The sequence below is a fragment of the Larus michahellis genome, chromosome 15 (genome assembly GCF_964199755.1).
Source record: "Larus michahellis chromosome 15, bLarMic1.1, whole genome shotgun sequence".
Lineage (NCBI taxonomy): Eukaryota > Metazoa > Chordata > Aves > Charadriiformes > Laridae > Larus > Larus michahellis.
Window position 1 is genome coordinate 10,927,440 of NC_133910.1, and position 14,896 is coordinate 10,942,335.

Genomic DNA, 14,896 nt, shown 5'->3' on the forward strand with positions numbered 1-14,896 from the left:
ACCGTATGAACACTGAGTGTTTAGACTGAAGGATGCTTGGGTTTGATTTTTTGGGGAGGACGGGGCCCTGAGCTCCTGTGGTACCCAAAGATAAAAGCGGAGGCATGTGGAGGGCGGTGGGAGGTGCTGCTGAGCAGGACGAGCCCGGGGCTGCGGGGCGGGCAGCCGCGGTGCAACGTGCTGCAGGGGAGCAGCCGTACCCACAGCTCCTTAAAACGCCTTTTAAAGCCTCCTGGCTCCCCTCCCGATGCTGTGAACATTTGGAAGGGGGGAGCAGAGCCCGGTTTGTCTCAGTTCTGCTCGACTCCGCTTCATGAAAATGCGAAGGCTTTGGATGACGCACCGTTCTCAGGCGATGGTGCGGGCGGATGGGGTTTATTGGAGAAAACCAATGAAAATTGGTTTCTCCAATACAGAAACCCGAGCTCTGCCTGCCCCAGGTGTCCGTGCGGTCGCTCCGAGCCACGTGCTGCCCTTCCCTGCAGGGTGGACACCCCTCTCCATCCCCACCACGGTCCCCCCTACTCCCAGGCTCTTCCCAAAGCCAGGTGGATTCCCGCAGGCAGGATTTCAGACCTTCACTCGACTGCAAACGGGCCAGACCCTGTTTGCGTAGCCCGCCTGTTGGCAGGCGATTTTCCTCGCACAACGGCCTCTTTCCCGAGGAATTCCCCGTGCAGCCGCTTGTCTTATTCTAAGGGTCAGAGCCGACCTCTGTGACAAGGCACCCTCCGCAGGGCTCTGCCAGGTCCCCAGCTGGGATCCACCTGGGAGCACAATGCACCTTCCGCCGTGTTTTGGACCCTGCCCAAAGTGTCCCCTCTATTTACAACGTGCCTTTTGCTGTGTTTCACCAGCGCACGCAGCCCCAAGAGCGCGAGGGGCTGGGAAGGGACTTGTCTGGTTTTTAATAACAGCATCAGTTGCAATAAATAAAGGGAGACAATTGTTTTGGTCTTAGTCACCTAATAGCTATGTTTTTGCTTAAAGATATGATTCAGCTCTCGCAGGCAATTCTTCGCCTTAAGTTCTCCATGAGGCTTGGGAGATGATGGAAGAGGAGGCTCTGTAAGAGTTACACAGTGTGCGTTTCGTTTGGGTTTTGATATTTAACATCCCTTCGGGTGTTACACATAAGTAGAAAACTTAAAAACAACGCGACAAACTGCAGTGCCAACACGCGAGACAAAAAGATTAGCCTCTCCTGGTACGCAAATGAGGATGTCTTTTCTTCCTATTTAATGGCTCAGTTGACTAGGTTAAAAACATGCTGTTATAGCCAAGTTCCTAGAATTCGTTTTTTCTTTGCATACATCAGTCTCAGAGTTACAGAGCTCAATCTTTTTGTATGGGTATGTTTGATTATTACTTCTTGAGTTTAACGACAGCTTTGACAACTAACTACCGCTGTATTTCTTGCTAAAGACAGCTTAAACCCTCTGTGCGTTCTGCAAGTGCCGCATTCAGCCTCAGAAGGTTTGAGCTAAATGTAAACTGAATGGAGAAAGTATGAGCTTGTGAAAAATGTCGAGTTGCGAGGCCACAGGGCTCCAGCCCTTGGGCCAAGCTGGTTCCCGAAAGTTTGTTTCCCTGCCAAGATGTCAACTTTTCTGTAAAGTCACCTATTTTGCAGTTGACCAGAAGTTTTCCCCATGTTATTAAATTTCGCAGTGTGCCATGCAGGTTACTTTGCCTTGCCCTTTCATTCCCTGGAGTTAGACGGAGGCTGTGTTTGTACCTGGCAAATCTGGATTTCACGTGAAAGTCGTTCGACACACACAACATCCGAAGTGTTTGCAGCCTCGAACCAAGCTCAGCTTGGATTAAATTCAGTCCACGCTGACGATATTTGCAAGTGGGAGCAAGCCAGGCCTGACTCCACGGCCGCTCCGGGGCTGCGGCGATGCTGGGCAGCCAGTCGGGGCATTTCTTCCTTCTGGGGATCTCCTTGCCCTGGGGCCGATGGGGGTGCGCGGGTGTGCGCGTGTATGTTGTACCCAAAAATGCAAAGCTAGTCTGAGGTCATGGAGGGAAACAGGAGCTGAGCGCAGCTTCTGGGGCTTGTGGAATGCTCCAGCCCATCCTCTCCGGGTCCCATGGTGCTGGATGGATCCAGCCGTGCTCCAGGCGCATGGACCTGGGGATGCCCCGGGGATGGGGCTACAGCCCCCAGCCATGGCCAAGGCTCCAGTTGGTGGGGCCATCCCCCATTGCCCTCCTGCCAGGGGGGTGTCAGGGAGCTCGAGCAGGACAAGGACACCTTCCGACACAAATCCTCACTTGGCTCTGGAGCACCGCAGCGTGCTGGGCTCGGGTAGGATGTCCCTCAGGAGGTGACTTGCTCTCCCTCTTGCCTCTGACTCATCCCCACTGTTGCCTCCCACAGATTTATTTATTGCTCTCCCAGACACAGGAACAGCAGAGTTGAGTCTCCGCTGCCCCGTGCCATGTCCCTTCTTGGGCAGCCGGAGCCGTGATCTGCTGGGGGGAGTCGCAGACTGGGGGGTTGCCTTTCCCAGGAGCCTTGCACAAGCCGCCCCCGGCCATGCCGCTCCCCGAGCCTGGCTCTGGGATGGGAAACTCCCGTGTGTGCACATACAGCACGTGGCCGTGCAAATGGCACTCGGCAGCCCGGGGTGTCCCTGTTCCCCAGCACTGCAGCCTCCACGCTCCCTGCCCACGCAAGAGATGGCCCCGTGGGCCTCGTGCTCTCGCCCGCTCCGGGGTGCGGAGGGGAACGTTGGGATGCTGCAGGGGCTCCCCAGCAGAGCTGTGGGACCTGTGGGAGTTGAGAGGAGGAGGCGCAGTGCCGCAGTAGGTATGTGAAATCCTGTTTAATTTATTTTTTTTTATATAAGACAACTGTTGGGAAACAAGGAATTGTAGCATTGATGGCATCTTGTTGAGCGCTGCAGCCGAGGGCAGGGAGGACCGGCTCAGCCAGACCCACGTCCCCAAGATGCCGAATGGTGCCTTTGCCGGGAGCGCCTCCCTGCCTTCCCCCTGCGGCTTTGGGAGCGCGGGGCAGGTGTGACAGCCCCAAGGCAGGTACCCGCTGCACCCCGCCCCACACCTGAGCCATCTGTGGGGCTGAGGGGCTGAGCACCTGTGATATATTAATGATTAAAGATGATGTTAAAGCATGGCAGCTGGGAAGAAAAAGGTCTTCACCACAAAGTAGTGCTGGCTGGGACATGAAAGGCCTAAAAGTGTTTCCAAAGAGAAGTGAAGTTTACTGCTATTGATCTTGGAAGTGAAGGGTCAGAGAGGAAGGGCAGCATCTCTGGTCGGTGCTCCATTGAGCAGGTGGAAACAGGAGATGTGAAGAGACCCCCAAAATTTCTGAAGGATGGAGAGATTGCCTTGGGGAGGAGGGAGAGCACTCAGCTTGCCTCGCTCTTCACGAAGAAAAGGAAGAGGTGTTTTGTGTTGCAATATGTTTTCATGGGGAGAAAGCGCAGGATAAAAGCAGACTCGATCTGGTGGGCAGAGGCAGGCTCTGCTGCGGCTGGAAACTGCAGTCAGACGAATCCTCGTTAGGAGGAGGGGGTGCGGCTGACTAATGAGCGAGGCGGTGTGCGGGGAAGCCAGGGGAAAGAAGTACCAAGGAAGGGAGACATAGTGATCTCAGCATCCACAAATGCCTTCCCAGAGGTCAGACAGTCCCGGGGCTGGCGAGGGCGGGATGTCATCACCTCCGTGTGCTGGGGAAGGGACAGGAGGACCAGATCAGCCCCTCTGGGCTCCGGCATGGCCAGTTATCCTCTGATGGGGGAGTGTGAAATGGTCTTGCCGGGTACTGTGAGGGAGTAGAAATCCAACACGGACCCTGACCGAATGTTCACCTTTCCCACAGGCACCCGGCTCCCAAAAACATCCAACCATCCGGGCCCCTACCTTGAGTTTAGGACAAAATCAGACTGTGTTCTGCCAAATGGCAGAGGAAGAACAAGCAAGCTCAACCCTGGGAGCTGACACTGCTCCCCGATAGTCAATGTCAGAGCATAAATAAGCCCCCATCCTCTGGTTGTTCTTGGTTTTACAATACACATTATGCCCTGAAATACTTTCTGGAGTTAAATAATAGCAGGGCAAGAAAAAAATGACCAATGTGGAAGGAAGGAAAGTATTTTCCTTGTTATTCTGTTCACTACAGGTTGTAGAGTGGTTCGTTACGGAGGATCCTCTTGTACTCGTTTAGCAGGAGGGGAAGCAAAGGCTGCCAGTCCAGCGTGGCTGATCCGTGCCGGAGCGGGGAGCGGTCCCCAGGTAGGGGATCTCCTTTCTCAGGTAGGATCCCAGCAAGTGCCATCACCGGGACAGCTTGTCCCTGTGCCCAGCGGCTGGGCCTCTGCCTCAGCATCCCCCCGGCTCCATGCCAGGACCGGGGAGGCGCCAGCCCTTCCAGGCACCGCTCCACGGCTGGTCCATCGCTGGTGGCAGCGCCAGGGCGGAGACCAGGTGGGACCAGGGACCTCTCCGCTTGAGCTGCAGCATTTGGGTGGGGATGTCCTCATCTTCTGGCTCTTTCTCTTTCATTTTTCATTTCTCTTTTCTCACCGTCCCCACCCCCACCGAAGCTGTTTTAAATAATTCCTCCTCCACGCCTGTGTTATCACCTAGCATGTGAATACGCTGCTGTGCCACCCACCCCTCTCCTCGCAGAGCTGCACGTTAACATTTTGCACCCGATAATGTGAGGCAATTAGTGAATGAAGAATAACTTTCCTACTTAAAAGCATGATGGGTCAGGAAGTATCACAGGGATGGATTGCATGGGGAGTATTGCTTTTCTCTCAAATGACTCCTAGTGTAGGAGAGTCCATATGGAGAGAGAGGAGGAGGAAGTGATGCTGCGGGAGAAACGAAGTCTCTGGTCCTAGCGAGAAGCGTAAACCCCAGTGCATCTGAGTGGGCACTTTCCTCTGGAGCTGGAGGCTGCGGCAGCGAACGGGCACCATGTACCGATGCATCACGCGAGGGCCAGGGCTCCCAGGAGCAGCAACTGGGGCACGCAGGGGGTGGGGGGCGGCAGGGGGTGGGGGGCAGCAGGGGGCCAGTGGCTGCCTGGAGAGAAACCGTTACTCTGGAAGCAGCGAGTTCCTGGCCCAGGTGGCGTCACCCTCCCCTGGGGTCTGACTGAAGTGGGTTTTGGTGTTTCAGGTGGCTGAGCTGGCAGAGGAGCGTTGCACAAGGCATGGGGGTGTTTCCTTTGTAATAAACGGGCGTCACTGGGAATCTCTGCCCACCTGAGCAGCCCTGGGGTCCCACAGCGAACTCCCCAGCGCTCGTGCAAAAGCATGGTCTCTTGAAGACAAATCAAAAAAGAAGCAAAAGAGGAGAGGAGCGTGCCAGAGCTGGGGCGGAGCTGCTCCCCTGGGACTGTGCTGCCCCACAGGCTGCACGGCCGCCCCTGCCATGGGGCTGGCTCAGTCTCCCCCATGGCCCTGGGCCAGTGTGGGCCGTGGGAGCCTGCGAGGGGGCTGCTCTGTTTGCAGCCGCTTTCATCCAGCACCTCCGAGGGGGGACACAGCTTTGGGGCACTTTGGGTTTGGCCACATCATTACGGATGGCTCCTCCTGACTCCTGGCACAGGGCTAAACTTAATGGGAAGAGAAGGCACCTTGGACTCCCTCCCGTTAACCCTTTCCCAGAGGTGGCCAGCCCGTTTCCAGGCTGCCCCCGCTGTACCTGGGGCGGGGACATGCCCGCAGTGGGGCCATGTTTTTGCAGCAGGGCCCCCCTGGAACATCAATGCTCCCCGGCCCGGCCAGCGCAGCACGGCACAGGAATTCCCCAGCAGGCTGGGGCTTGGCCGGCCTGTTTGCTTTCTGTACAACCCCAAGGCGCGGCAGCACTCAACACAAATATTTATATGACTAGTAGAAAATAAAATAAAATAAAAAATTTAAAAATTTTAAAAGAAAGAAAGGAAGAAAGAAAGGAAGAAAGAAAGGAAGAAAGAAAGGAAGAAAGAAAGAGGAAAAAAGGGGAAAGAAGGAAAAAAGAAAAGGGGAAAGAAGGAAAAAGGAAAAGAGAATAAAAGAATAAAGAACAAAAAGAAAAAGGAGAAAAGAAAAATAGAAATAAAAAAGGAAAAATAAAAATAGGAAAAAGGGGTGAATAAAAGGGGAAAAAAGAAAAAGCAAAATAAACCTCAAAAAGCAAGGGCCCGGGAAGGGGTGTGGGTGGCGGCCGCGGGGCGAGGGGTCCCGCTCGGTGCGGTGCCGGGGTGGGCTCACGGTCCGGGCGGGGGTCGCGGGGCCGGTGGGGGGGCGGCGCCGAGTGCGGGTGCGGTCGGCAGGGGGCGCCCTGGTGCAGCGGCGGGGCCGGGCGGGGGCCGGGGGGGCTCCGGCGGCGGCGGGGGGAGCAGCGAGGTGGCGGCTCCCGCGCCGCCGCTCCGCGCCATGGGCTGCCTCGGCGGGGGGCGAGCGGAGGAGGCGAGCGGGGCCACCGCCGCGCCGCTCCGCCGGTGCGCGTAGGGCAGGACTCCCGCCCCCGGCTCCCTCCCGCCCGGTGCCCCGCAACTTTCCGGCACCTGTTGCTGCCCGCCCCCCGCCGGGCTCCCCCGCGGCGGCCGCCTCCTCCCCGGTATGCGGAGCGCCCGGCCGGCCCGCGGGCTGCTGCGGCGGCGGCGGGGCGCGCCGTGATGGGCGGCCGGCAGCGGCAGCGGGACGGCGGCGCTGGCTCTGCCCGCGGCCGGCAGCCCCCGACCGGCGCCCTCGGCAGCGCGGGGGGCCCATGCTCTGCTCCGCCTCCCCTCTCCGGGCACCCGCGCCGCTTCGCCGATGCCTTTCTCGGGCGAGGAGCGGAGCCTGCAGGGGATCTACAAGCCGGCGGGGCCGGCGGAGGGCAGGGCGGCCGGCGGGGCTGCCGTCTGCACCGAGTGCTACACCAACCGCTCCTTCGTCTACGACGATGGCAGCGCCCACAGGTACCCGCCGGTGGGACGCGGGGGTCGGTCCGGGGGTGTCGGGGTCAGGTCCCCGGGGGCTGCCTGGGGAGCCGCGGGGCTGGGGGGCCGCGGAGACCCCTGCGCGGTGCCGAGGGGAGCCCCTTTCCTCCCGTCCCCCCGCCGCGACCCCGCGGGGGGAGCCGGGCCCGGCCCGGCAGGACCCTCGTCCCGTGTTCCCACCGCCCTTCCCATGCCCCGAGCCTGGAAGAAAGTTTCTGCGACACTTCCAGGCCTGGCTGGGGTCCCCTGCCATGGCCGGGGTCCCCTGCGAACGCCCCTCTGGGCAACATCACCTTGGGAATGGATAGTTAGAGGCTGCCTGGGTACAGGGGATGCTTGGAGATCCACAAGTTGTTCCCGGCCATATCCTTTATGGGAAAAGGGTCGATGATGCCCCTCTGTTGTGCCTGGCATGGATGGAGGCTGTCTTCCGTGGTGGGTGGGTCAGGCAGTGTTTTGGAGGAGCTGGTTTGGCTGAGCCCTGAAGCCACCCCAAAGCCAGAGGACTAAGATGCACGCAGGCAAAAAGGTGACATTTCCACAGGTGCGTCGCGGCCCACGCTCCAGCTTTAGGCTGTTTTTATGCCAAAGTTAAAATGCTCGGTACGAGGGAGGGGCTGTGGTGTAGAAGTGAGGAGCTGCTCAAAGGGTATCACAGGGACCCAATGCCACCGTCCTCTTGTGCCCAGCAACAGACGTGTCTCTCATGGAGATGAGTGCTTGTTGCTGAAGTATCCCAGCTTTTCCTGATAACTCCTTTATATTATCATTGATCTGATTATATTTATTAGCGTGGCTCTTCTGACTGTCACACTCATCAAATTTCAGCTTAAATGAGCAAATGAAATGTGTGTATCAATTCGTTCTTGGCAGATAAGGACCTTGGCTGGGTTTGTGCCCTGGGCTGGTCCGCTGGGGTTTTTTATGTTGACATCTGCTCGCTGTGAGTTAGGAGGACCATCTTTTATTCCTAAAAGCCATACATGGAAGAAGAAGGAACAGCCTATTTGGTGAACTCTTTAATTTTCAGTACATTGCCACTGACTGGGTAATTGGTAAAATCCTTGAATATTGGTTCTTGGGATTAAGTCCCCCATCCTTCCCCTGCCCTGTCCTCTCTGCCAGAGGCACGATGTCCGATGTGGCCAAGGCACCGCAGTGCCTCGGGAACGAGGAGCACCTGATGCCTGAGAACACCTGCCAGGGTGGCTGCAGAGCCACGGGGCCTTCACCAGACCCAGTTTCCTCATTTTGCAGCTGTACTTGGTGTGTTTGCAGAAATGGCATCCTTGAGGAGGTTATGGAACGCGTCTGTGTGTGTGTAGGGATCAGGCTGGAGACAGCAGCTTGCCGAGGGTTTGGACTCCAACATTACGGGAAAACGATGAGTTGCTCCGCTCAGACAGCAGTTATTGCTCCTTATTACTTACTCTGCAGTGCTGCTCGGGGTCATTTATCCTCATTTAATGCGCAACAACAAAATCCTTGTCCAAAGGTCTGCCCCTCTGTCTCTCTCGGTCTGAATAGAAGAGCTTTGCTTTCTAATTATTATTATACAGCTCAATGTGTTTCTCTAACCCCCTCTGGCTCCGGAGAGGTTGAAATGCCATTACTTTCCGTGGCTTGTCTGGCCTGCCTCTGCGTTCAGCCCCTTTGCTGCCCTTCCAGAGATATCGAATGAGCTGGTTGGAGCCCTCAGGACTCGGCAGCTTTGCCCGTAGCTGCCTGTTTCTCCAGCTCGGAGCAGTCTGGATCTCTAATGTGCTTTTTTAGTGCTGTTCGGCTGAAGAAGCAGAAAACGATTGTTGTAAACAGGCTAAAGAGGAACGTGCAGGAGCAGGCAGAGCAACCACCCCCATCTCCCCCATTAGGAGATCCCGGGGGCCCACTGGCTACTCTGCTGTTTGGTTGCCTCTTCTGCAGCTCAGGCTGGGGGTGCGCATCCCCTTTGGGTGGATGATCGCATTTAACAACCTGCTACCACTCAATCTCTGCCTGCTACAAGAGTTTCTTCCTCACCTCCGGTGGGTTTTACCTCTGTTCAGCTGAAAGGGCCGTGAAGGCAGCACCCGGCCTGTGGCCAATGTGGGCTTTGTGCCCGGCGGGTGCGCAGTCCCCCGGGGTGACCAGGGCTTGGGTGTCCTATGCAGGCTCCTGCGCTTGTCTCTGCTCCGTGCTTCCAGGCATGTCCTCGTAGCTGTAGGTGTGATGGCAGAGAAGCAGACCTGTCACCAGAGGTGTGTGCGAAGGATGTGAGAGCCAGAACATACCTGAGCAGCAACGATGTACCACGCTTTCAATGTACCTTCTGCTAAATGTTCAAGAGGACTTCAGCTGGGCTGGCCCCAGTAAAATAAAAGGAAGCCTCAATTATCCCCTTAACAAATTTAGAGGTGGCTTAAAAACTGTTGAAGAGAAATTCCATCTTCTCAGGTGCCCGAGCATGGAGGCACGTGTGCAAATGTCTGTGTGCTTTCTCCTGGCCCTCTTTGTAAGGGGACAATGGTCCTGAAAGTCCCTTCCAGTCAGAAAGCAAGGGGTTAACCTTAAAAGCACTTGAAAGTACGTTTGGAGAGCAAACACACATTTCTGGCACCCAGAGGGTACCAATAGCCTAAATTTTCCTTTCCTGCCTCGTGGGAAATCAGGGTAAATGTTTGTACAAGGAGCTAGTCTGTCATTTAGGGGAATACAGGACTTCCTCCGGCCAGCAGCCCTGCTTCCTCTGCCTTGCCCATGTAAGGGCACTCTGGGAAGCAGCAGTGATGGATGAGCGGCCATATGGAAGGACTCATGCAAAAATATCCTGCACAAGTAAGGGGGCCTGCGGGAGAAGCAGGGACGTGCGAGAGGAGACTCGGTTTTTCCATCCGCTCCATCCTCCCGCTGCAATGGCTTATTTAAGAAGAAAAAGGTGAAAGAAGGCGGCACGCACCATGATACCTGGGGAAGCTGTGTAGGAAGATCGCATCTTTGCATTAGACGTATGTGGCTTTTCTCATGTCTGTTTTTAATGTCCCTTACAGGACGTCTGTCTGTCTGCTAGACTGCTCCACTGCGGGTTCCCTGCTGCTCTTTATACTTGGAGTAAACAGTAGATGTCCTGTGCCGAGCGGGGCCGGGGTGGGGGCGGGCGCCTTGCCATGGATTTGGGAGCGGAATGTGGAGGGAAGGTGGGTATGGGCTGGAGCGGCTGCTCCAGTGCAAGTGCTTGAGAAGCCGAGGCTGGGGGCTGGAGAGCAGCAACCAGAGACACCTGTGAGCAGGGCTGGCGTGGCAGCCTGGGATGTGCTGATGGAGCGCCAGATAGAGGGGGCTCGGCTTGATAGGGGCTGTGGTGGGGTCTGTCCTCCCTCCCACCCGACTGGGCAGCCAGGACAGATTGTACTTTCTGGCCCTAGAAATCACAGCAAGATTTGGAGCAGTGGCAGAAAGCCTAGAAATGCCTATAGGCATCTTCTGCTGCTCTGGTCAAAGCCTCTGCATGCCAAGGCAGGTGTTTGCCTGCTGTCCTCGCTGAACCCGGGGTGATCGGTGAGTTCCCAGGGCTGTGTCTCTATGGGAGAGCTTGGGAAAGTTGATCTGAACCCATATCTGAAGGATATGAATGCAAAAAAAAAGAAAAAAAAAAAAGAGAGAGAAAAAAAAAAAGCACATTGATTAAACTGGATTCTTGCTCAGTGAACACTCTCATCCAGACTTGGGTCGACTCTCCCATGGCTTCTCGTGCTACGCTTCAGATGTATCAGATGGACTGTCTCAGCTTAGCACAAGGATGGTTCCTGCAGCTGAGAGCCTGTTGTTGTCTCTTAAGTTTTCCATTTTCTGGAAATGGATGGCAAGAGGCTTCTTTGGCAGAGCGTGCACTGAACCAGACTCTGTAGCTAATTAATAACCAGTTCCTCCAGGCAAGATTACTAGCTTAGACATTTATCAGCTTCCAAAAAGTCAGCCTTGTGGATTGCAACAACTGTTGCTCTGGCTGCCTGTGGGGATCCTGGTCTCACTGTTCCTGGAGGAATTGCAATAGGGAGCCCTAAAACTAGAGGGCCAAACACCCTGTATTTTCAGCGGGTTTATGTAGCAGGGATCAGCTGTTTTCCTCACCTGATTAGGAAAGGGCAGGAGTCTGCCTGCGGCTCTGGCAGCAGTCTGAAATCCAGGGCTCGACAGGGCTGTCAGCAGGTTGTGCTGCAAAACCCTCCACGGGAGGGCACCCACCAGCACCTGGGTCACTGGGAAGAGGTTGTGGGAACCCCCCTGCTATTCCGTATAACGGAGGACCCCCGATATGCTGAACGTCCTCCTTAGAAGCTGCCGTTGGGTTCTGGCAGGGCTGTGTCACCCTTCGCTGGAGAGCAGCAAAGTAGGTCATTGCCTGTGCTCAAGGCGCTCTCTGCTCCGCAAAAATATTTACAGCATCTATTTGAATCCTCCCAATTCTCCATCAGCGACCTCTTCCTGACCTCCACGCCTGGTTCCCAAGCGCTGCCTGCAATTTGTTTTGGAGCTTATTAGCGTTTCTCTTGCATCCCTGCCAAACCGTGCTGGAGTGTGGAACAGCTCATTCATCCTTCTTATGAATAAAAACAAGCAAAGAGCCGAATGAGGGCTGAGCCCAGGTGCTTCTGGTGTTCTTTGACAGGGACAGGGGGCAGGCACAGAGCAGCCCTTCCCGGGGCTGTGCTGCTGCAGCCTGTCGGATCGGGATCCTGGGCTGGAGGGTGTACGCAGCAGTCGTGCTTGGAAGACAAGGATGGATGCTTCCCCCGGGGTTTACCTGGTTCCTCTTGAAGCCGTTGGTACTTTCTGCCTCCACAAGAGGATGTGACTTGTCCGATGCAGCTGCGCTGTGAGCAAACCTGCTGCTTTTCCTTTGAGCCTGCTGCCCTGTGATTTCCCTGGGTCCCCACAGCTCTTGTGATGTGCTTGCTCCCTGGTTGTCTGCTCTGATTTCACCTGCCTTTCATCGTGTCTCTTCCCAGGGTAAAAACTCCTCCTGATCTATTTAGTCTCTCCTTGTACAAACCACTTTATAACCCTGCAGTTATCTCCGTTGCCCTTCTCTGTGCCGTATCCTCTCTGAAGAGGGGAACCAGAAGTGTGTGTGGCTCCGCAGTGGGTTTGTCTGTAGTATAACAGCCTCTCCTAACGTTTTGGGTTTTGACCAGCACTGACAGTCAGCTGTTGGCTTTGTGGTATTATCTGCTGTGACTTTGGTACTTTTCTGAGTGCTAATTTGCAGACCTTCTAGTGCCTGTGCAGGAAGGTGATATTTTTTTTCCTCCCCTTTAGGGCTGGTTGGCATTTATTGATGCTAATTTTTATCTGGCATTTTATCATCGGGTGGCTCAGTGCTGCGAGATCCTCCAGCAGCTCTTTACACTCAGGTTTAGGTTTGACCGTACTGGATAATTTGCAGTCATCACCATCCCTTCTGAATCCCTGGAATAGCAGAGCGCCTTGTGGGACCCCACAGAAGATGTTCGCTTCAATGTTCCCCTGCTGTTTGTCTCCCGTCTTCGAATCCAGGAGACATCCCCCTCTTCGTCCCGTCGCATCCTGGTCTGGCAGGTGGGCTGACAAGCCTCTCGGGGTTTATTTCTGTAAGTCTTTGTATCCTTGAACAGTGTGAAAAGACTCTTCCTCCTCCCACGTCTCTCTATTATTTTCCGCTTTCAATAGAAGGGAGTGTTCTGCAGGGGTCTGGAGCGCAGAGAAGTTTCTTCTCCATGCTTCATCCCTAGCTGCTTATAGCAGTTTGGGGCTGTGCAGAAGGGAGAATTTTCCCAGCAGATCATTACCAAAAATTAGCCTTTTTTTTTTCTTTTTTTGACATGAACCTGAAAAATACTGGTCACTGGTAGATTTGGTAGCGGGTAAAACAGCTTGGGGTGAGGGGGAGTGAGACACCACCAGGATCGTGTGCCATGAGATACCGGGATACACCCCTGTGAATAATGATTCCGGAGAGTAACGAGCTCTGTCTTGGGAGCATCTCCTTGCTCATCCTGATGAGAGCTGGGCACAGATAGCATTGTCCTTCTTGCAACCGGTCATCTACCAAGATGAGGGTTTTGGCTGGTTCCCAAGGTGGAGAGGGTGACATGGGTCCCTGGTAAGCTCCGTGTGGGAGGGGAAGCCCCAGGAAAAAAATGGATTGGGCAAGAGCAAGAGGGCAAAGGACTTCTAAGCCTTGCTTTAGTTGGAGGAGAGCTTTTCTGTCCCCTGGGCCAGAGGAAGGGGAGCTGTCACTGCCTGCAGAAGGGTGCACTGGCAGGAGTGAGACTGATGGAGCGTTAGGATTTGTGGGGACTAAGGAGAGTCCTCGTGGGAGAATTATAACTGGCCAAGACCCACTTGCCTTTCTGGCCTTCCTCACGATGCCAGCTGCTGGAGCAGGGACCTGAGGCACAGCCGAGGGGTGAGTCTGGGTGGTGAGCGAAGCTGCACTGGGATAAGTGGTACCTAGTGGCTGCGAATGGAGGAGCGGCTGAGGTGTAGAGACTTGCTGTAGTGTCAGTGGGAATTATATTCCTCTTCTTGAGCAAGTAGGAGTAGAGGGTTGGCTATCGGCTCCAGGAGCAGAGCCGGAGGCTGTGACAAGTGAATTGCTCTTTTTTCTGTTTAATAATCTGTTTAGGTTTAAGGTTTTTTGCGGTTGGTTGACGTGAATCGTGAGCCTCGTGTTATCCCCGCGTGTGACAGCACCCTGTCGTTAAAGGCCGGGTGATGTCCCAGGGGACTCTGGTGTGCACAGCCTCTGAGATCCCCTGTGGGACTGATGGGGCCTCCCAGTGAAGGAACATTAGCAAGGGATCCTTTCTCACTTCCAGCAGCGGGAGTCCTGGTCACTTGATTTCTTGAGCATTGGGGATGATTCTGCTTTTAAATGTGCCTGTATGTGCTCTCAGGCCACCTTGCAAACCCAACACCGTGATAAGGAAAGAAGGGTCATGTCCTTGCTGGGGGAGGGCTGGGTACTCTGGGAAACTTGCTCCTCAGCATATAGCTCCTGTGAGGAAGACATAGTTTAATGTTGAAATCCATAAATAGCCCTGGAGATTGCTGGGTCAGGAATTTCCCAGCAGGGTTGGTGACCTTGGCTCAGCAGACTAAGCGTGTTTTGGATTTGCCCCTCCTTCCGAGGATGTTCACAGCTGAGGTGCTGGTAAGAGTGTGTGGGTGCTCCGGAGCCTGTCCCTGGTGGGAAGGGACGGGCTGGATGGGTGGCTGCAGGCAGAGCTTGCCTGGAGTCTCGTGCCCGTCCTGTCCTTGGGTGCAGATGGCTGGTGTAAGTGGTTTGCTTCCAATGGGGAGTTGAATCTTCCCCTCTGGAGGAAGACAAGCGAGTGAGGTCCTGCTGGTCCTCCTGCGGCAGGAGCCCTCCCAGCTGCAGGAACAAGGTCCTTGGGGACCTCTGCCCAAGGGCGCTGGGATGGGGAGCAGAGCTGTGGCCTTAAGAAAGCCCAGGCTGGTTCCCTGCACTAGCCACTGCAAACGCTTTCTTCAGCTTTTTCTTTTCGTGCTACTTAATATTGCCGAGCAAAGAAGAGGAGATAAGTGCCTTGTCCTTCCAGGAAGCTCTTTGGGAGAGGCTGAAGCCTGTTTGCTGCCAGAAGCTGGGGGATGTGTTTTGAATTGTGGCATGTCTGCAACGCAGTCCTGCTAAAGGAGGGGGGTTTGGGGGTGCTCTGGGTGGCCCTTGGTGCATGTCTTCTCCCGCGCTCCTCATCCTCCCTGTCAGCCCTTCCCTGCCGTCTCCAGCCTGTTCTTTGTCCCACACGGTTACAACTCTCACAAACCTCTGCAAAAGGGAAGGATGGGACATGCAATGCCAAAAGTAAATTAGCAAGGGTTAAACTGGAAACTTGGTGCACATGTGGAAAGGGCTCCCAAGGCTGCGGGTGTCCCTTCTGTCGCCTCCCCACCATGCCATAT

The 14,896-nt window shown here is 55.3% G+C and overlaps 1 protein-coding gene across 12 annotated transcripts in view; it reads left to right on the top strand.

Moving 5' to 3' along the window:
- The first annotated feature begins 6,645 nt into the window (after window positions 1-6,645).
- KCNT1 (potassium sodium-activated channel subfamily T member 1) overlaps window positions 6,646-14,896 on the top strand; it is an 89,042-nt gene continuing 80,791 nt past the window's right edge. For 11 of the 12 annotated variants that reach the window (XM_074608219.1, XM_074608225.1, XM_074608221.1 and 8 more), the window contains exon 1: window positions 6,646-6,934. In XM_074608219.1, coding sequence (XP_074464320.1) covers window positions 6,789-6,934 — 146 coding nt within the window. In that variant the 5' untranslated portion in view covers window positions 6,646-6,788. Of the gene's footprint in view, window positions 6,935-9,763; window positions 9,940-14,896 lie in introns of those variants that run through there. The other variant, XM_074608237.1, reaches the window with a different exon arrangement.